Source organism: Liolophura sinensis, chromosome 7, assembly GCF_032854445.1.
Source record: "Liolophura sinensis isolate JHLJ2023 chromosome 7, CUHK_Ljap_v2, whole genome shotgun sequence".
Lineage (NCBI taxonomy): Eukaryota > Metazoa > Mollusca > Polyplacophora > Chitonida > Chitonidae > Liolophura > Liolophura sinensis.
The window spans coordinates 2,960,411-2,982,987 of NC_088301.1; the positions used below are offsets into that span (position 1 = coordinate 2,960,411).

At 39.9% G+C, this 22,577-nt stretch overlaps 1 protein-coding gene and 1 long non-coding RNA gene across 2 annotated transcripts; both read left to right on the plus strand.

Annotated features, from left to right (window-relative positions):
- The first annotated feature begins 8,664 nt into the window (after positions 1 to 8,664).
- Positions 8,665 to 15,160, plus strand: LOC135469803 (gigasin-2-like). Its single transcript, XM_064748408.1, has 5 exons — positions 8,665 to 8,761; positions 10,035 to 10,166; positions 11,204 to 11,326; positions 13,764 to 13,972; positions 15,020 to 15,160. Exons 1-5 carry the CDS (start codon positions 8,707 to 8,709, stop codon positions 15,158 to 15,160), a joined length of 660 nt encoding a protein of 219 aa, XP_064604478.1. The 5' UTR covers positions 8,665 to 8,706.
- A 613-nt stretch (positions 15,161 to 15,773) lies between these two features.
- Positions 15,774 to 22,577, plus strand: LOC135470554 (uncharacterized). The gene is made up of 5 exons (XR_010444402.1): positions 15,774 to 15,911; positions 16,681 to 16,756; positions 18,751 to 18,931; positions 19,415 to 19,537; positions 20,140 to 22,577. It is a non-coding gene; the product is annotated as an uncharacterized LOC135470554 (long non-coding RNA).

The following is a 22,577-nucleotide window of genomic DNA, read 5'->3' on the forward strand; positions in this document are numbered from 1 at the left end:
AAGTGCACCTCGGCTTTGGATATTTACTTCAATATGCTTTACATTTCATTGTATTTCAGTATATACTTTATACTTTATATTTCATTTATTCGACGACGGCCAGCATCATGCTGGGATGAAACCGAGAAGAACCCGGGGAAACTCAGTTCAAATTTACAGATAGTATGCTAGTTTACAGCAACACTTTGTCCTCAATACACACATTGGCTTCTCCCAGTGCCAAGGATGACCAAGGTTTAACAATTGCCAATGGAATGGGTGACTTTCACATATTAAACTGTATAGCTCCAAATGGCTAAATGGGGTGAGGGGGGTGAGGGAGGAGAGGGGGCTCTGTTGGACAAGGGCATAAACTGGATGTACATTTACGCGGAAGGTGATCTCTCGGGGCTGACCTAACCGGATGCGACTCGTTTCTTCGGTCTGTTTATTTACATTCCAAGTTAAGAAGGCGGCTTCCCTAAAGATCTGGAAAATTACATCTTGTTAACGGATCTAGTGTAGACGGAGGTTGTTAGAGTCCTCCGTTACAACTACGTATACGTCTATACAATTTTGAGAGATTGTGATGCTACTTGTATTATTAAAACTGGTGTTTGAGAATTTGACATCAATTTTGTTTCACGGGTTGAGGGTCGGAGCTGTGATCTAAGATCCTGACTAATTATTTAACGCCACCAATTGGTGGATCATAGCTCAGCACATTACAGAAGCGAGAAATCAAGGGGATGTTGCGAGCCAAAGGGTAGAGCATAGTCAAAGAGAAATAGTCAGTCAAAGAGAAAAGGTCAGCCAAAGGAAACAGCTGTTTAAACTCTTTGTCTAAAGCCTAAAATCGAGTACCAATGGTTAACAGTGGTGCATTGTTTAGTACCTGGAGTTAACTCTCGTGCTTTGACTGGTATCTGATATTAACTGGTGCTTTAACTGGAATTCAGTGATGCTATGCCTAGTACCTGGAGTTAACTGGTGCTATGCCTAGTGCCCCCAGTAACCTAATGCTTTGTTTGGTACCTGGCGTCAACTGGTGCAATGTTTAGTACTCACAGTCAACTGGTGGTATGTCTGGTATCTGAGGTTACCTGGTGCTATGTCTAGTACCTGGAGTTAGCTGGTGCTTTATCTGGTACCTGGAGTTAACTGGTGGTATGTCTAGTATCTAGGGTTAACTGGTGCTATGTGTAGTACCTGAAGTTAACTGGTGCTTTGTCTGGTATCTGGAGTTAACTGGTGCTTTGTCTGGCACCTGGAGTTAACTGGTGCTTTGTCTGGTATCTGGAATTAACTGTTGCTTTATCTGGTGCCTGAAGTTAACTGGTGCTACATCTAGTACCCGCAGTTAACTGGTGCTATGTAAAGTACTAGACGTTAGCTGGTGTTTTGGGTATTTGGAGTTATCTGGTGCTATGTGCCATGTCCGGTATTTGGTGTTAACTGGTGCAATGTCTGGTACCCGCAGTTAACTGGTGCTATGTCTAGTACATGGAGTTAATTGGTACTTTGTCTGGTACCCGCAGTTAACTGGTGCTTTGTCTGCTATCTGAAGTTAACTGGTGCTTTGTCTGGTACCTGCAGTTAAGTGGTGCTATGTCTGGTACCTGGAGTGAACTGATACTTTTTCTTGTACCTGCAGTTAACTGGTGCCATGTCTGATACCTGACGTAAACTGGTGCTTTGTCTGGTGCCTGCTGTTAACTGGTGCTATGTCTGGTACCTGGAGTTAACTAGTGCTATGTCTAGTATCCACAGTGACTGGGACTATCTCTAGTACCCACAGTTAACTGGTGCTATGTACAGTACTAGCAGTTAACTGGTGCTTTGTCTGGTATTTGGAGTTATCTGGTGGTATGTCTAGTACCAGCAGTTAACTGGTGCTATGTCTGGTACCCGATTTTAACTGGTGCTATGTCTGGTATCTGGAGTTAACTAGTGCTATGCCTAGTACCCGCAGTTAACTGGTGCTATGTCTGGTATCTGGAGTTAACTTTTGCTTTTTCTGGCACCCGCAGTTAACTGGTGCTATGCATAGTACTAGCAGTCAACTGTTACTTTGTCTGGTACCTGGAGTTAACTTGTGCAATGTCTAGTAACCCCGGTTGACTGGTGCTTTGTCTAGTACCCCCAGTTAACTGGTGCTTTGTCTGGTATCTGAAACTAACTGGTGCTTTTATCTGGTATCTGGAGTTAACTGGTGGTTTGTCTGGTACCTTAAAGTTAACTGGTGGCTTGTCTGATGTCTGAAGTTAACTAATGCTTGTCTGGAATGTGGAGTTAACTGGTGTTTGTCTGGAATCTGGAGTTAACTGGTGCTTTGTCTGTTATCTGGAGTTAAATGATGTTTTGTCTGGTACCTGAAGTTAACTGGTGCTTTGTCTGGTATTTGGTGTTAACTGGTGCTATGCCTAGTACTGTTTTGTTTTGTACCTGAAGTTAACTGGTGCTTTGTCTGGTACCTGGAGTTAACTGGCGCTATGTTTAGTACCCACAGTTAACCGGTGGTATGCATAGTGCTAGCCGTTAATTGATACTTTGTCTGGTATCTGAAACTAACTGGTGCTTTTTTCTGGTATCTGGAGTTAACTGGTACTTTGTCTGGTACCTGGGATTAACTGGTGCTATGTCTAGTACCCGCAGTGAACTGATGCTTTCCCTGGTACCTGGAGTTAACTGGTGTAATGTCTAGTATCCCCAGTTAACTGGTGTTTTGTCTGGTACCGGCAGTTAACTGGTACTTTGTCTGGTATCTGAAGTTAACATGTGCTTTGTCAACATATGTTAACATATGTTTTGTATCTGGAGTTAACTGATGCTTTGTCTGTTACCTGGTGGTAACTGGTGCTATGTCTGGTATCTGGAGTTAACAGGTGTTATGTATAGTATCGGTAGTTAAGTGGTGCTATGTCGAGTACCCGCAGTTAACTGGTGATATGTCTGGAACCTGGAGTTATCTGGTGCTTTGCCTAGTATTGGCAGTTAACTGATGCTTTTTCTGGTACCTGGAGTTAACTGGTGCTATGTCTGGTATCTTATGTTAACTGGTGCTATGTCTGGTATCTTATGTTAACTGGTGCTATATCTGGTATTTGGAGTTAACTGTTGTTTTGTGTTGTGATCGTACGATTGCATCAGGATGGCTGTAAAGTGTGGATTAGGGTCCTCACATGATGGCTGTGCTGTATATACCACAGAGGAATTCAGTGACATTGTAAGTGGCCCACTATTTGGCCTTTTGATCTGTTGGTACTTTCTATAATTACACAAGAAATACCATACACTGAGTGCAGGCTAATGTCAAGACACTAAACGGGCTGCAGATCTTCAATATACATGAACACACCGGGAATATAAAATTACATGTGTGTTTTCTTTTAATAAAAATTCTTATGTCTTTATTTACAGAAAGCCCTTTTGTTGCATCTTTTCATTGGCGAACAGAGTGTCTGTATAAAATTTACATAAATACTGATAGCAAGACCAACACCCCAGCCCACCCCACTCCCCCAAACAAATGTGATGCATCTGGTAAGATGTGCTGTCATGAATAATATTTGTGGTAAAATCCTATTGGAGAGATAGTAACAAACATGAATGAGGTTTGCTGCTTATTAATATTTATGTTTAGCATGTTTTGTATTATATGTCAAAACAGTCGAGGGGTAAGCACTATTGCCTGTTGAGGCGTATGCTAGACGATACCAAAACCATGAAAAGAACATCGATTTTTATGAATATATTTTGGGTGTTACACGAAATACACAATACAACAAAATGCTCCAAAATGTTTTCAATACCAACCATTGAAATAACGAGTGTATCTGGGAACAAAAATATGTTTTACTAATGTTGGCAACGCCCATTACTAGTTTTCATCAAAGGTAAAAACGCATCATTTTAATTCAAACTGAGACCCGGAAAACTGTTAATTTCCCAAGAGATGAAAAGGTCACACGTGTTTTCTCTCCTGTAAGTGCCTATATTTAGCGCAATGTATAACATTAAGACGACTCTTGAATAGAGGATAAGTCATTTAGTGTGGTGAAGTTATTTTTCATCTTTATTTTCATATGACTGTGCACAAGAATGACCTCCCATTTATCTAAAAGGATGTAAACCAAATGTCCGCACATCACTGGGAATACATCAGCACGACATCAACTTTCCGCACTGTGTGCACATCAGTGGGGATACATCAGCAGGATATCACCTGTCTGCACTGTACGCTCATCAGTGGGGATACATCAGTGGGGATAAACCAGCAGGATATCACCTGTCCGCACTGTTCCGACATCACTGGGGATACATCAGTATGATATCACCTGTCCGCAGTGGGGATAAATCTGCAGGATATCACCTGTCCGCACTGTCCGCACATCACTGGGGATACATCAACAGACCATAGAAGTATGAACCCCAGAGAGACGTCCTTAATAAGTGGACCATGTTAGTGTGAGCTCCCGCGAGACGACCCTAATCAGTGAACGATGGCAGTATGAACTTCCGAGAGACAACTCTAATACGTGGACAATAGGTGCATGAACTCCCAAAAGACACTCCTAATACGTGGACCATTGAGTGTATGAACTTCAAAGAGAAGCTCCTAATTAGTGGATCAAGGAAATCCTAAACAAAGAAAAGCAAACCTGAAAAGAGCACAAACAGGACCCCTTTTCGGGATATCTTAGGATAAGTCACAAAAATCGGTATTATGGACAGGCTTTTTCCTTTGCCTGCTTCCACCTTAGCAGGATGAGTACAAAATATCAGCTGGCAACTTATCTCAGACTATGCATAACCAAATATCAGCTGGCAACTTATCTCAGACTATGCATAACCAAATGTCAGCTGGCCACATATCTCACACCATTCATGACCAAATGTCAAGTGGCCACATATCTCAGACCATACATGACCAAATGTCAAGTGGCCACATATTGCAGACCATAAATAACCAAATGTCAGCTGGCCACTTATCTCAGACCATACATGACCAAATGTCAAGTGGCCACATATCTCAGATCACATAGAACCAATTGTCAACTGGCCACATATCATCAGGCATACATGAGCAAAACGTCAACCGTCCACACATCAGTAGGAATACACGAGCTAAACGTCAACCGTCCACACATCAGTAGGCATACATGAGCAAAACGCCAACCGTCCACACATCAGTAGGCATACATGAGCAAAACGTCAACCGTCCACATATCAGTAGGCATACATGAGCAAAACGTCAACCGTCCACACATCAGTAGGCATACATGAGCAAAACACATCATCAGGCATACATGAGCAAATCGTCAACCGTCCACACATCATCAGGCATACATGAGCAAAACGTCAACCGTCCACACATCATCAGACATACATGAGCAAAACGTCAACCGTCCACACATCATCAGGCATACATGAGCAAAACGTCAACCGTCCACACATCATCAGGCATACATGAGCAAAACGTCAACCGTCCACACATCATCAGGCATACATGAGCAAAACGTCAACCGTCCACATATCAGTAGGCATACATGAGCAAAACGTCAACCATCCACACATCATCAGGCATACATGAGCAAAACGTCAACCATCCACACATCATTAGGCATACATGAGGAAAACGTCAACCGTCCACACATTTTTAGACTCATGAGCAAATCGTCAAACGTCCACACATCAGTAGGTATACATGAGCAAAACGTCAACAATTCCCACATTTTTAGACACATGGGCAAATCGTCAAACGTCCACACATCAGTAGGTATACATGAGCAAAACGTCAACCGTCCACACATCATCAGGCATACATGAGCAAAACGTCAAGAGCCCACACATCATCAGGAATATATGAGCAAAACGTCAACGATCCACACATCATTAGGTATACATGAGCAAAACGTCAACCATCCACACATCATTAGGCATACATGAGCAAAACGTCAACCGTCCACACATCAGTAGGTATACATGAGCAAAACGTCAACCGTTCACACATTTTTAGACACATGAGCAAATCGTCAAACGTCCACACATCAGTAGGCATACATGAGCAAAACGTCAACCATACACACATTTTTAGACACATGAGCAAATCGTCAACCGTCCACACATCAGTAGGTATACATGAGCAAAACGTCAACCGTTCACACATTTTTAGACACATGAGCAAATCGTCAAACGTCCACACATCAGTAGGCATACATGAGCAAAACGTCAACCATACACACATTTTTAGACACATGAGCAAATCGTCAACCGTCCACACATCAGTAGGTATACATGAGCAAAACGTCAAGAGCCCACACATCATCAGGAATATATGAGCAAAACGTCAACGATCCACACATCATTAGGTATACATGAGCAAAACGTCAACCATCCACACATCATTAGGCATACATGAGCAAAACGTCAACCGTCCACACATCAGTAGGTATACATGAGCAAAACGTCAACCGTTCACACATTTTTAGACACATGAGCAAATCGTCAAACGTCCACACATCAGTAGGCATACATGAGCAAAACGTCAACCATACACACATTTTTAGACACATGAGCAAAACGTCAACCGTCCACACATCATCAGGCATACATGAGCAAATCGTCAAACGTCCACACATCATTAGGCATACATGAGCAAAACGTCAACCGTCCACACATTTGTAGCCATACATGAGCAAATCGTCAAACGTCCACACATCAGTAGGAATACGTTAGCAAATGGTCAAACTTAAATACATTTTAAAATATTTTATCAAACCTTAGTGGCCGGCCATCTGAATCTGATCTAATCGGTGATGATTATGTTTGCATGACTCTGTTAATCCAGTGTACAAACGAAAGTAAGCAAGAACTAATTAATCGTATACACGTGAACAAGCTTGCCCTCCAGATAGGATCTGGGTCCAAACATTCTAGTCAGTATAACTTTCCATTTGTAACTAAGACATTACCGGGTCGTAACCACTGGGTTACTGGAGAGACAAAACTCCATCCTTACTAATATTCACACTGGGTCATACAAGCATTCAGTCGTTATGTGTAGCCCAAGGCTCCAGCACCGAATTAGACATTACGCGGAGTAAACACTGTGTTACTGGAGAGGAGAAACGCCATTCTTACCAATATTTACACAACACATCAACCCAGACTCTGACGTTATAGTTAACATAACACCTCAGTCGTGGCTAAGACACAACAACTGGGCTACTGGAGAGAAGAAACTCAATCATTACTAACATTCACACAACACATCAGACCAGAATTAAGACGCTAGGGTCAACACAACTCTCCAGTAATGACTAAGACATTGCGAGAGAGTAACGACTGGTTTACTGGAGAGGAGAAACCTCCATCCTCGCCCTGCCACAGTAACATACAAAATGTGTACACACACCTCATCACTCCTCGTCGTCGTTTGACTGAACATTGTTATGTACAATGTTAAACACAAGCTTTCATTCATTCGAAACAAACATTTGCTATCTGGAGTGAAGAAGCAATTACACTGTAGGAAGTCCCGATGTGCCTGGAAGTGCATGTATAGTCAGTCATGTGAACATCATGTTTGTTTGAAATTATACATGTTATATCCTCTATCAAGAATGGACTACAAGCTTCGGTGTGAAGGATGAAACGCTCTACACACCGACAGCATGCCTTATCATTTCGCTGTTACATACACACTGTTTTTATAAACCCTATATAGTTAATTGTAAACTTTACTTTTATTGTTTCGTATACATATATAAGTGATTTCTCATCTTTAAAAAGCAGAAGACATTTTTTGCCACTGTATTGGACTCTAAGATTTTAAGTGTTAAAGATTGATGAAATGATCGGAGTTATTGTTGTTTGATACAGTTTATAATGTCTTTAAAACAGTAAACACGTTTAAACTTTCATTGGTCGTAAATAATATGTAACGACTTATTTTCAATCGCTCTTCTTTTCCTACTTTTGGCCAACTTTTCTTACCAACTGATATTGTCGTCCGTCGGGCTTTATTGTTTTTGAGAGAGGCCTTCAGCCCACAGCCTCTGTAATCTTATTCTAATAATTAGCTCAACCGGACTGCTGTAGTGTTGTTTTACGTGTAACGAACTAGTACAGTTTGGCAGGAAGCTCTTGGCTGAAACTACTTCATTTTGGTGAAGTTTCCTTTGTACTTCTTATTAATTACTAGCAAGTCAACTTTACTCAAAGAGATCCGATTACACTGACTTTTGAAGCTGCCTCGGTGCGATAAAAGTCAAAGATCGGTTTTAAATGCACTTTTGTAACATCAAAAATCCACGCAGTAAAAACGCAGCGAGTTTGACTTAAGTAAAATATGTATAATATGTTTTTCATGGGTCAAATACGCCAGTAACATCACAATAGATATCTTTATGTATCAGGGCTGGTCTATCAGCAACGCCCACTCTACACAGCTTAGCGACAAGGCTAGTTTTGACTTTTTGTTGAACTTTCAAAAACTCAAAATAAAATCATTTACATATTTTATTCTACAAAAATGTTTTTTATGCGTACTTACATGGTGAAAGCGAATTGTTGAATTTCTCACTGAAATCATGGGTGGAACGTTAACCTCTGCTTAGAAAATAAAAAAAATGTAAAGAAAGGTAAAGAATTTAGAACGCTTTTAACTGGTGGGGTGTACGTTACTTACCAGACGAGTGCTATTCGGCGACGGTGCAACTAACCATGGGAAGAAACCTGCTCACCGCCCTCAGCCTGCTGCTGGCCCTGGGGCTAACAGGTATGTACAGAGGGGAGAGACAGGCAAAGTCTGAGCTTTTCAACTCACTTAGTTTTTAAAGGACCATTTGACAATTTCTGGCCGTTCACCGAATTTTCATATTCTTTTATGAGATTTTTTTCCACACTTTCTACAAAGCTCATATTCTCTTTCCGTGCTTTATACACATAAAGCGTATTTCACTCCAACGTCGTTTATGCTCATAGTGGTAACAAAATATATGTACAATGATGGTATGGTGATACCACATGTCTTAAAGGCTGTTGGCACGATAGCACGAAGCGATGGCAGGATGACACAAAGCGATGGTACGATGGCATGAAGCGAAGACACGATGGCGGGAGCGATGGTACGATGTTAGCATCTTGTTATCGCTTCTTACCATCGTGCTATCGCCGGGCTAAAGCAGAAGTGAACCGTTGCTTTAACCACATAATCAAAGTATTTGTTCATTTATTTATTAGTGTTGTACACCTTACTCAAGAATATTTTGCTGATACGACAGCTTCCCTCTTTATTGTGGGATGAAAACGACAGAGCCCACAGGAAACCCACGACCATTCACAGGTTATAAACAGGGCTTTCCAAAAACAACCGGAGAGGAAGCCAGCATGAGCTGGACTTGAACTTAGAGAGACCTCATTGCTGTGAGGCTCCTGATGTATTGTGCTATGCAAGTACACTAAACCACTGTGCTACAGAGGCTGCAGATGTCCATACTAGCACAGGTAGATATTTATAGGCGAATGTCAAGGCTACAGGTAGGCCAAGCAGCCAACGTTCACCTGAACAAGTTTTGTATAATGAGACGAAATCCCTTTCTTTTGTGTGACGGACGCGTTTTGCAGTTATTAACGAAAATGGATTGTGGAAGTGATGTATTTTCTGGCATCAAGTTCCTGTTGTATCGGAAATGTCTGTACGGTAATTTTTGCAGTATATTCTGTTTCGCTGTGTTCAATACACCAAAAATTTTAAGATCAGCGGGATGTTATCGGCTCGTTATAGGTGTCATACTGCCACCATTACTAACGTGATGGATCATCAGTCACGAATTTGTTAGAAATATTTGTGCTCAATTCTTCTTGCTTCAGAATTGCTGTCGTTAATTTCTGCAGTGATCTTTAATGGCTCAAAGACTCACTTTTGATGATGTTTTCATTGCTTTTGATATCATCGATCACAAATTGTTAAAATGTGAAAGACATTGTAGTGATATGAAAATAAAGGCAAAGAACCGAGTTATTAATAGCGCCAAATGTTTTCTCGACAGATGGTGCTTTTCGGCAGTTTGATTGTACTAGGCCTGGCAGCGAATGTAGAAATGGAGGTACCTGTGACGCACTAACTGGGGAGTGCACCTGTAACAACATATACCAGGGATACGACTGTGGGTTGGGCACAAGTAAGTTGTAGTCTTTCATGCTCTATGCATTTATTCTGACATTGCCGCATGAACAACGCTTGACCTTGTCAAATACGTAAATGTTTGGCTATCTATGCTTCTTGTCATATACTGGATTTTTCGCTACCTGTTGTATCCTATTTGTCTTTATCATTGACTGTGTACACATTTATACATCCAGGATGACATGTTTATCTCGCGTACACACTAGGTTTTAGACAGTAGTTCCTGGTAATCTTCGCATACACAAACGTTTTATCCACTAGTAGACTTGAGTTAAGTACAAATAATAATCCTTTGGCATACACATGCACTCATTTTTAATATGTAATGACGAAATACATATACGAAGTCAGATGGAAGATGCAATCCAAACTGATGCTCGTCTCTCTAAGATGGACTAAATGTGATTACGAATCCCTTCCCGCAAATAGGATATGACCGGTTTATGTACATGCTTCGTTTCGGGAAATTTTTATTCTCTAAGGTTTATAACACGTTAAAGCTATCTTGAGGTTAAATTCAGAAAAAACACTATCTGAAGCTACCTCGCACTGAGCACAGTGTTTAGTACATTCCATAGAATATCCACAACATAAAATTCACAGACATTTGTAAAGATTAATACATTTTCTGCTTTTTAGAGCATTATTACCAATTTTGGATATAATACAGAATATGATCATAAGTTGTGAAATCTATTTATTAAGGCTTGTCTTAAATAATAGTAAATTGGATTGGGTTTGCACTGATCGATGTTTTTTTTTTTTTTCGAAAATCTCCGATATACATTTAATACCGTAAAGAAGGACTTGAAGAATTCCTGGATAATCTGCTACAGGAGACTAGAACCAGTGGCAAAATAATCCCCATTGACGAGTCCGTGGTACCTCGCACATTCTCGGTCTAAACTTGTACAGAATGGCGGACACACGTGAACACCCAACCATTTGAGCATTTGCCAATGTGGTCTGCGCTGTAAATTCTGAAAGTTAACGGCAGGGCATAACAAAGAATGTTCTGTTTTCATGTTTCAGGTCTGATTCGACCAACTTGCACAATAACTTGTCAAAATGGTGGTACCTGCTACGTGAATCCCTTTAATGAAGAGTGCTATTGCACGCCGGATTTCTGGGGGACTACATGCGAAAAACCACGACGTAAGTACGCCTATATAAACGTTACACACGCGCCTCTTGAGCCGCAGCTTAACTTCAACAAGGTTACAGCCGCACGGGTTTGGGGGTGGTCTATTGACCCATTAGAAATGAGGTGACAGTTTCAAACTTTTGTTTGTTTGACAGCAGTTGTAAGTCAACAAGATTCACAGGGACGTTTTAAGGGTAAGGTTTTACTCAGGGCAATGTACTTGGTTTCGCCCCCCCCCCCCCCCCCGAACACACACACACACACACACACACAGATCATATACCTGTGAAATATTCCTTCTAAAACGAAAAGCACCATTGAAACAAACAAATAAATAAACAAATAAATAAATAAATAAATAAAAAGACAGTCATTTTGTACCCTATTAGCTACCAGACATGGCTTAGTTTATACTGAAAATGGCTTTTCTGGAGTGCGACAGTGTTTTAGCACTGGCTAAGTAATAGGAGTCTGTGGCAGTAAGGAGTTCAGAGATCGGCAGATAATGTGTCGCTGCAATAACACATGTAGCAGCTCTTAATGGCTTTGAAATGGACACACGTATTCCTCAACTTTTGATCTTGAGACCTTTAATGGTATAGTATTTGTTAATGACTTACCAAACTGTCTCACACATTCCGTTTGCTAATATGTTCGTTGATGACACCACATTGTGCGTCACACACAGAAACACCGAAACAGCTAGATCAAACAGAATGATCTGATTAATGTCTCTACCTGGATAACCCTTTATTTCTAAAAGTTCCGGAAATCTGGCTTATGGTTTTACGCCCCAGACAGAGAAATGTAAATATTGATTTTCTCATTTATTTGATTGGTGTTTTACGCTGTCCTCAAGAATATTTCACTTATACGAGGGCGGCTAGCGTTATGATGGGAGGAAACCGGGCAATGCCCTGGGGAAACCCACGACCATCCGCAGGTTTCTGAAAGACCTTCCCTCGTACGGCCGGAAACCAGTGTGAGCGGGACTTGAACTCACAGCGATCGTAGGGGTGAGAGGCTCCTGGGTCATTGTGCCGCGCTGGCGTGCTAACCACTTCGGCCACGGAGGCCCCTAAGATGTAAATTTGACTATTTCTCAGTTGATCAATACTTAAATGTAATATTAATTATATCTCCAGCTATATTTCACGTAAAATGCATTTATCATACAACCTAAAAGACACACAGCCGTTTGATTCACTCAAGATGATATTCAGCCCCATGATCTTACCTAACTTTGATTACTATTATGTAATACTCAGAAATGCCGTGCTTATCAATGACATTTAAAGCTTCAAGCAAAAAAGAACAACGGGGATCAGAATGAAAACCCTACTATGAAGCTTTACATGAAAATGTCCAAAGCCTTAAAGTGGATTTCTACTTCGGATTTGTATTTCATGAATTCATATTTTTGTACAGAATACCTACATGTAGGCCTCCGTGCAGTGCTCACAGTAACACTGAACAGAGCCCGCGCGTGCGGTCTGTTGCCTACAAAGACGAAACCTCCAGCTTTACATGTTCTTCTTTCTCTGGAGTTTGTTCATGGTTCATTTCTATGGAAAGTTTGTAACTTTCAAAATTATGTGTAATTAGCATCTATGAATTAGAGCACGTTAATATAAAAAAATGTAACCGAATCAATTTAGCTAAGTAAAGCTATGCAGTACAACAAGGGTAAACTATGTGGCTTCGTGACTACAACTTTGATTAAATCTACGGTCAACCCTTGAAGAAAACTGTACAACTTTTATATACAAGCATTAAGGTTTGTGGATGCACGTATCTTAAAGATGGAGAAAACTTAAAAGCTACATAAAATTCAGATGAAAGAGTGCAAAATGTTAGTTGTAAATGTGTTCTTCAATATGTTTTTCGATTTTTTAAAAAGAGAATAAGTTATTTGCACATAATTTTTGCATGGTGGGTATTTAGGATCACCTTTTGGTATATATAGTTTTAATAATGTTATCGATGAGAATGGTATTTATTTATTTATTTGATTGGTGTTTTACGCCGTACTCAAGAATATTTCACTTATACCATGGCGGCCAACATTATGGTGGGTATAAATAAATATATTTATTTGTTATGCATCACATGCTTATTTAGAACATTGTTGTGCAGCGATGATAAATACCAAAAGATGGTCCCATACTCATACAATACAAATATTTTCGAAATCCTTTTTTCTGAAAAAGAAAATGGAAAAAAATATTAAAGACAATAGTTCTGGCGGTTTTTTTATCTGATTTTGACATCATTTTTATGTTTTCTTCTCCTTTAAGTCAGAACTACGTCTGAATGTTAGACAAGATGGGAAGATTTTGAGTTGCTTTGGGGGGAGATGCAGAGCTTATTCCGCAATGAAAGGGTCATACAGTCATGTCTGACAATTCACAACAAGGTCACAAATTAATAAATGAACACCTTTTTCAGAGGTCATGGAAGCGTGCGGCCCGGGACCAAATGGGATAGTGATTTCTATCAAGCCGACCGGAACATTTTCTGGTGTCATATACATTTCGGGAGAATATGGCAACCCTGGCTGTCAGTTCCAATACGACGCTCCTAACGATGACTATCGCATAACGTTGACGGATGGTGACTGTCCAGCTGGGAACACGAGGGAAACAAATGTTCCCACGGTAAAACTGTGCTTTCGTCATAAACTCTAGTCATTTATTTGTAGAGGCCATATATGAAGCTTATGTCATAAAGTCTGTCAGCGTAAATACAGTCGAATTTTTCTTACAGTTTAGAATAACCCAAATAATTACCTTTGGCGAAATGTCAGCCTCGCCTTTACATGTATACATGTCAAACTACATGCACCAAATCTATGAAAACCTTCTCGTATTAACGTTATAAATAGTACAGGTTTGAGTCTGATATTTGTTGAAAGCTAATAATTTGCGCTAAACTTGGTAAATAGAAACAATCTGATTTGATATCAAATAAGGATTTTTGTCCAAAAATCTTCTGTATAGCCTCTTTAGTGAAATAATATGACTCGGTTTATTCAGGAATTTTCAGGCCTCGCCACTCCAGTCGATTTGTTGCGAAAAGTTGACCATTCAGGCAATAGACAGTCTTGGCCGCGACCATGTTTCCGCTGAAGAACTTGTAATATAGTAAATGACTCATTTCGGCCGTTAGACTATTGATATGGTTTAGCATATGGCACTAAGCAGCAATGGCAATAAATAAATAATACTTTCGTGGTTTGACAGTTTGTCTTTGTGCAGATGAGTTATTCAGAGGCTTACTAAATTAGAAAAAGGCATATTAAACTAGGAAAAAGGGCATACGAAAATTTGGAAAAAAGGGATACTAAAATTTGGGAAAAATGTTATTTACAGTGCTTTAAGGCCTGGCGCTGTTTGGCTATAGTCTCTCGAAAAACAGACCTAATTTGTTCACTATTGACTGAGCCCTTTTGGTAAAAGTGTCAAGGCGGGACCAACCCTGATTACCTTTTGGATTAACCGCTGCCGCTTACATCACGCGATTTGTCAAGCATCAGGTGAGGTGCGGTAATATCAACGGTCTGCTGGGTTTCATCTACCCGCTAAGATAACAACAGTCATAAAAATGTGAAATGGTGTTGAGAGGGGCACAAAATGGTTGTTTTTGAGTCTATTATTGAGTTTAACCCGAGACGTGATACATGTATAAGTGCGATGTATTTTCAGCTGGGTGTAGTTTCCTCATACACTGTGATTGTCCAGTATAACCCTGCGATGGTGAACAGCAGGGATGGCAGACACGTTTTCAGCTGTGTGCCAAACAGTCTTAGTACAATACTGACTCTTCCGAGCATCGAGACCGGGTGAGTAACAAAGCTTTAAATAATACGACCATCTATTAATATAACTATAACATTAATATAGTACAAACTCACACTGATTGGCGGAATTCTACCTTTTCTCATTTGTCACGCAAATAACTGCTTTTCTAAGGTCATTTTGCAACGATTGTTGTCAACAACTTTAAACACACAGAGGCATCCATCTTGGAGAATTAAGGATATTGGATTATATAATGCCTGCCATATATCTTTGTGACCTTGGTTCGCGTTACCTGAAAGGTTTTTGGAATATCACCAACAATTTTCCAAAATGTACACTTATTAGCTTAATTACTGTGTATTGTCGCCCTATATAAACGAATGATTACTCTGATGGGTGTGTATGTGCGAGTAGTTCCGTAAGCTGGTGCGATTTTGGTGCATAAAACCTTATGGTGCCATCTAATAGTGATTAACACTCAGCGGACTAAAAGAAAGAGTTTTTTCAAACACATGTCTCTCAAAACCTGAAGAAGACAAACAAACGTTGATTTTAATTCAGATTGCACATAAATCACCCAGAAACCAATAAATAGTGTACCATATGCATTAGTGAATAGTAGCCTTACAGTACACCGTGTTGTTGCCTCACAGATCGTTAGACGGATTGAACTTAGCAGTGAACCAACGAGGGGTCAACTCACGCTTTACAACGGCGCCGAATAGGGGAGTCCTACCGCCTATTGTCTACGTGGGGCAGGAACTCTTTCTGGAGTTGTATCCGGCACCTAATTCCGGTGAGTGGTTATATACTCTCCAGTCGTCGTATTACAAGTTGTGCATAAAGAAAGACTTTTACCGTATGTCAGCTAAGACCTCTATCTGCAACTTTGTAATAAGTTAGGAAATTCGTCCGCATCTCGACTTAAACAGTATATATCACTTTCATTTTATTTTTTCATATCATAGGATATAATTAATACAGCTTCTTTAAAAATATTCATAGGCCGTAATCCCAACTTGAAACAAAACTTTTTATTATGTGCATATATATACATATTCCTTTTCTCGCCATCCTCAAGAAGATTTCGCGGTGAGACTTTAAGTGGACAACACCGGAGAGCCTGGGTTATACCACAGGCCTTTGGCAAGATACAGACAATTATTCTATTCAAGTGTGACGTACTTGCGTGCTTTACTTATCGCTGGAAGAGCCAGGGGTTAGCGTGCCTCGCGCCTCGCGATGACCCAGCAGTATCTGTCCAATGCGATCGCTGAGAGTTAGAGTCCAGCCAATGCTGGCTTCCTTTCCGCCCATACTTGAGAAGGCCTACCAGCAACCTGCGAATGGTCGTGTCTTTTTCCCCCTGGTTTTGCCCGATTTCCTCCCTCACAAATGCTAGCCACCGTCGTATACCTGAAATATTCTTGAGTACGGCGTAAAACACAATTCAGATAAATAAATATTCTTGGCGTACAAGTGGTCTAAAACACAGCGGAAATTGCCTCCATACTGTTGTTTTTAATCCAGTTATAACTATGAAATTTAATACTTTATTTACCAAGGTGCAACTGATCTGGCTGTAACAGGATGTACAGCATCTTCCCCTGGGTCTCCAGATGTACTTCTTGTTTCCAACAGGTGAGTCGTGTAAGATTAATTAGTGTATCTGTGTGTCGAAACAGACACTCGTGAACTCGCCGTCAACCAAAATGAATTTTCCAGGTCAATAATCGCAAGGCCAATTTCCAAAACGACCTTTGGCACAAGCCACTTAAGAATAAAGAACTTATACCAAGTTCAAAATGAGGACGGAATCATAGGAATGGAAATAGTTAACAGTATTGAATGATGTTGGAAATTGAGTGAAATCAGTATACAAATCGTGAACCATGCTAGTATATATTATGTATATAAGTTCTTATATAATATTCTTATGTATCTGATTTACGCTTGGACTGCAACTGTTCACATTTCCATCAGGGTGATTTAATTCAACACGATGGAAATACAGTCTCTGTCCCTGGGTTAGCCGAATCAATCATGAAGCAGGATTCCCAAGTTTCCAGATGCTCTGTCCTTATTTACTTACAAGAGAAGTGTATTTATTTTCAGACTTAAGAAACTTAGTAAAGGTGTTTGAAAGAATAACCCTGACACACTAGTTTTGCAGTAATGACTTGTGGCGTTGATAGAAATCGTGACATGACATTCCAACAAATACTACAATGCAAGATATGTTCACGGTATGTGCAAAACCATTCGGTATACTGTTATCTAAGTAATGATATTTTATAATGTCAAAATTGAAACTGTGGTTGTTGTCGTAAAGCTTGTAGGAGAGGAACCTTTTTTTTTACAAATATGAGTCCAGGTACGATGTACCATCTGAAGAATCTGTTGTTTCCTTTAAATCCGGGGAAGGTGGAAACATATCTTTCATGGCCTTTGTTATAAGTGGATGATGGTTTGAAAACTAGCAGCTCGGATCATCATTCCACCATGTGGTAAATGTGAAAGATCAGGCCTGATGAGGATTACCCTTTCATGGTTTCTGCATGTAGTCGTATTCGAGAACAGGTATAGGCCAGCCAAAAAATGGGTCCCGTTTTGTACCTTTACAGAGTATCTGTTGATACATGGTTTTCCCGAAATTCACATAGATGCTATTAATGAGAAATTCAAGCAACTCGATGAACAAGGGAATCCCATGAATGGCAACCCCTGAATGTAGTGGATTTGAAACAGGCGTTGTTGTCTTTGACGTTAAAGAAGCGTGAATCAATTTTATTAAATACCGATACCTGCTAAAGCCATGCCTTTGTTTCCGACTGCTCAGCATTGCTGAAATACCAGCTGCTTGATTTGATTTGATAGACTGATCTGTCTACTTGTCCCCGAGACCTTTTCTGTTATAACACACTGGTCATTATCACGAGAGAAGGAGTCTTTGATTTGAAAACGATATTCGTGCATTAGCCGGTCAAAAATCGCAAGGCTAATTCCCACTGACCTTGGACAATTCGTTGTCACATTTCACATAATTGATGCACGAATTTTGCATAATGCTGGACATATTCTTGAGTACGGCGTTTAACACCCAACAACCAGACACATAGAATATGCATGCGTGGAAATGCTTGGATTTTGTTTTTACCCTCGCAGAGAGTCGTTAGTACCCCTATCCGGCCATGGAAGCATTAATAGTAACATACAATACATACATGTAGGTTTGAAATGGAAGGATTGCGGAAAGTTGACGGCTTGTGCGCGGTCCATTTAGGCTTGAAATGAAAGATTGCACAGATTTGAAAATTTGTTTGCGGTACAAGTTGGTTTGAAATGGAATGATTTCACAGATTTAACAACTTCTGTGTGGTACATGTAAGTTTGAGATTGCAGTGTTGTGGACAGGTCAGTATTTGTAGGTCCAGTTTCGCTTATAGGGTCGAGAATGCATGGTTATAGAAAGCTCAATACTTGTTCGATTTTAAAAACATGAATTGTCACCTGCAGGGAACATCTGTGTGTGGTACATATAGGCCTAGTAATGTGAGACATGACCTTTCCATTTTTTATTCTTCAGTTCGGCATAAAAACACCAATCAAAATTGATAAATTTATTTATGTTTCAGGTGTCCTGATAATTTTGGAACGATTACAGTTTCCTTGACAAAAGATGATGGCACCAAAACAATTTTTCTTCGCTTCAAGGTGTTCCAGTTCACAGGTTCCAACCAGCTATCTATAACATGCAGTGTTGCTGCCTGTGGCACGTCTCCACCACTCCTACCCGTAGCTGTTTGCTCACCCACGGTAAGGAAGTATATCGTAACATCCTGATTTCGTTTTCATAAGGCTTTTCTCGATTTTGTTTCGAACTGGATCTCCATTAGGAACGTACGTGATTAATAATAACTTTCTAGATGTACAAGCAGAGAAGAGTGTCATTGTAAACTCGAACAGTTTATTACACAACGTATAATTTATGACAAATGGTTTTATATCGACAGTATAAGTAGACAGGATGGGAGAAATTTTAATACGTACTCGATCCTTAGGTGTTTATTTGCGAGGTTTACATACATTTCAACGAGAATCTAAGAAGGAGAATGTTATTTTATAAACCATTTCAAATCTTCTTGAATCTGTAAAAATGGTGCGGGGTAAGGTATTGCAGTTCTTGATTCTTTCTGCATTCTGCTTAATCAGATGATTAGCGTTAAATCGGAGGGCAGTATTCAGCATGAACGGGGTATTCAGTCTGTCAGTTTTGATATCAGAATGCTTTATTTTCAGACCAATTGCGCAGCAGGTGGTGATCCAGACATCGGTAGGCGTAAGCGAGAACCGACGTAGACGACGAGATCACAGTCACCATCTCCAGAGAACTGGTCATCGCTGCGACGCCGCAGGAAGCGGGTGAGAAACAAAATAAAACATGGTGATTTTAGTCATTTATAACAGTAAAATGGAAGTCTCTGTTTCTGAGAATGTGGCAGATTTTATGTTCTGCTTCTTAAATATTGTATTTCCTGTGGGCCTTCCGTCAAAGAACAGGTTACGAAATGTCATAAAGATTACACTAGTATTTTAGATGCCATTTAAGTATTTAGATTTATAATTCTTTTCATACAATTGCTGGCAATTATGCCTGAGTAGTGTGAGCATCTTACATGAACATGTTCATGTAAGCAACACAGGTTGGTGGAAGAGACTACATATCTTGTCTGTTGACCTGGTTTTCCCTCTGAGTTAAGAGATAGGCAACTAACATTTGCTTAACATTTAGTAGTTATGAAATAAGACGACGTTTTTTTTTTTTTAAATTCTGACCGATCTCCTTTCGTCAGCCTTAATAAATAAAGCTATTTCAGATCACCGCAATTGTGGAGGAATAGAGCTGTTGATCGACTGAAGAGCATTTAAACTGGCAAAGTAAACAAAAAGCAGAGGGTAATGGTTCGTAGATAGTTTGTTGTTTATTTATGCATTGATATGTTCACATTTGTTTTCTGAAACAGAGATTCTGCTGCAAAAGGCCAGAGCGATACAAATACGACGACGGAATCTTGTTTGTACAGCGTTGCCTTCATCTCGGTGACGGCCGTCTGTGGCGTTCTTCTCGTTGTGGCTGTGGTAGCCCTCGTGCTCGTCTTCTTCCGTCTGCGTGCAGGCCGTGGAGCAGAAGAGATAAATCACCCAACCAAAGGCTAAAGCGTATTCATCTTTGACAACACGTGTTTGACTGAAGCATTCATAACAACATATTCGATATATTTTTCTACTCGGTGATGTTTTCGTTTGTCTTTTAGCTTTCGTGGTTGTCGTTATAGTAAAGTAAAACATTGAGTAAACTGAAAGCATGTTTACAAAAAATTGTTTTCTGGTACAGAAATACTAATTAGGGGTCGACGCTAGTATCCATGCGGGACACCTTGAAATCGTTCGGATTATAATTATTGGGGGTTCAAGCCATTCAGGCTTTTAGTATTGTTATAATATCATTATTATTATTATTATTCTAATCAAAACTGTAACGCGTTTTCTATAGAAAACTATTATCCCGAAGTTCATAAAATTTTAACATGTTTGTCTGCGGGACTTGAAGCTGTACATCGTAACTTTTGGGCAGAAATGCGTGATTAGGAACGCGACTGACCCGGAGATGTGGTCTTACGAGCAAAGATATGGGTGTCCTCAGTCACGTGACCTGGCGGCCATATAGCTTGATCTGAAAACGTTTGAGTCACTTTCTCCAGAAGCCCTTGTCAGATTGACCTAAACAAGATTTCAGTGGAGACTATGTGGAAAAACAGAAAACAATGTTTATGCAAATTAGATTTTAGTTGATACAGCGGAAATGATATCACCTTATGGGGGGGGGATAAATTTCAATATTCTAAATATGCTGCCTGAAGGAGATTGATGTCCTGATCACGAATGTGTGGTCCTATTTTTTCCTGTAAGGTGTGTACTTATGTCGCAAATTACAATCAAAAATCGAAAGTTTTCCTCCATATTTGTAGATCACGTGACAGAAAACTGATACAGCTGTTAAGTTCAAATTGCTGGGTCGAAGGGACTATATATGTACTGTATGTATGCTGAAAATCTTTGAGCTGTCCTAATAAATACACGCTGTACAGGGCTTCAAATTTCACAAAAGGCCGATTTACTATATTTTGGCATATTTACGAGTGTATGGTGTATAATGCATATACCATGTCTTGGATGAAAGCAGAAAAACTGTATGTATGTCACTTGACGTAGTTTGATGTCCTGATCACGAATCCGGTCTTCTGTTTCCTGATGTGTATACTTTTGTCCTAAATTGCGATCAAACTGCGCAAAAACTCAATATCCCAAACTATATTTGCAGAAAACTGTTATAATTGTAAACCTTAAAATTGCGGTGTTATAAGGGCTATGTACGTAATATATGTATGCTGAAAATCGTTGTGCTGTGTTAAAAAAATGCACGCCTTCAAATATAGTCCACAGGCCGGACTGACTACATTCGATACATTTATATGCCCTACCCATACGATAACAATTTTTTAGTTTGGTATGCAAATAAGGCCAAAACTGACCAATGAACTTGGCTGAAAGGTGGGTCAATTTTTAAAACTGCTTAAAATCATTAAACAAACCCATTCCCTGGTGCCCATTTACGCCACAATTACAAATCGTCACAATTACAAATCTGGAAGAATTGTTTATGTACTGATGGAAACGGGCATCAGCTCTGCAACATTCTGTCTTTTGTCCTTGGCTATCAGCAGAAGAGCCGCCTAATTTCTATGCTTGTCTTCAGTTCTTGGTCAGCTATAAATGATGTCTAACAGTCTAGAGTTCCAGTACATTGCTTTCCTTTTTTTCGCGTTTTCACCCCGTTATCATGAACTGTATAGACACCAGGCTACTAAAAGTGATAAAAGATTAGTGGCGTGAACCCCGGCAACGCTGTTGGACAACAGCTTTAATTATTTCTTGTTTTTGTCATTTATCACTGTCTCTTCTATTTAACAGCTATTATCAACATTTACTCAAAATTTTATCACTGGTATAATGTGAGTTAGTTTCACACATTTATGCAGAAATCTCGTTTCATACCTTGTACCTTAAAGCTATATGTGATTTTGTACCACCGTGCATCGCAAAATGGCAGAAATATGTTACCGTTGTGCAAAGATGGCAGAATAAGTAACATATCCTAGCCTGTAACAACGTGGTAGTCTTCACTTTCATGAACAGCAATCATAATATCATCGGTTAAAATGACCCAGGAGACTTTCACCAGTGCGAGCCCAGTTTAAATTGGCTGCCTTTCTGGCCGCACACGGCAAAGTTGTGAGTTTCCCAGGGCTCTGCACGGTTTCCTCCCCCATAATGCTGGCACCATCGTATAAGTGAAATATTCTTGAGTACGACGTAAAAGACCAATCGAATAAAAATAAAT

Bases quoted from the DNA above. Each gene is read 5' to 3' on its own strand.
- LOC135469803 (XM_064748408.1), top strand. From the start codon at position 8,707: ATGGGAAGAAACCTGCTCACCGCCCTCAGCCTGCTGCTGGCCCTGGGG. The intron at 8,762-10,034 runs GTATGTACAGAG...TTTTCTCGACAG, and splicing joins GCTGGCCCTGGGGCTAACAG to ATGGTGCTTTTCGGCAGTTT. The intron at 13,973-15,019 runs GTAAAACTGTGC...ATGTATTTTCAG, and splicing joins GGGAAACAAATGTTCCCACG to CTGGGTGTAGTTTCCTCATA.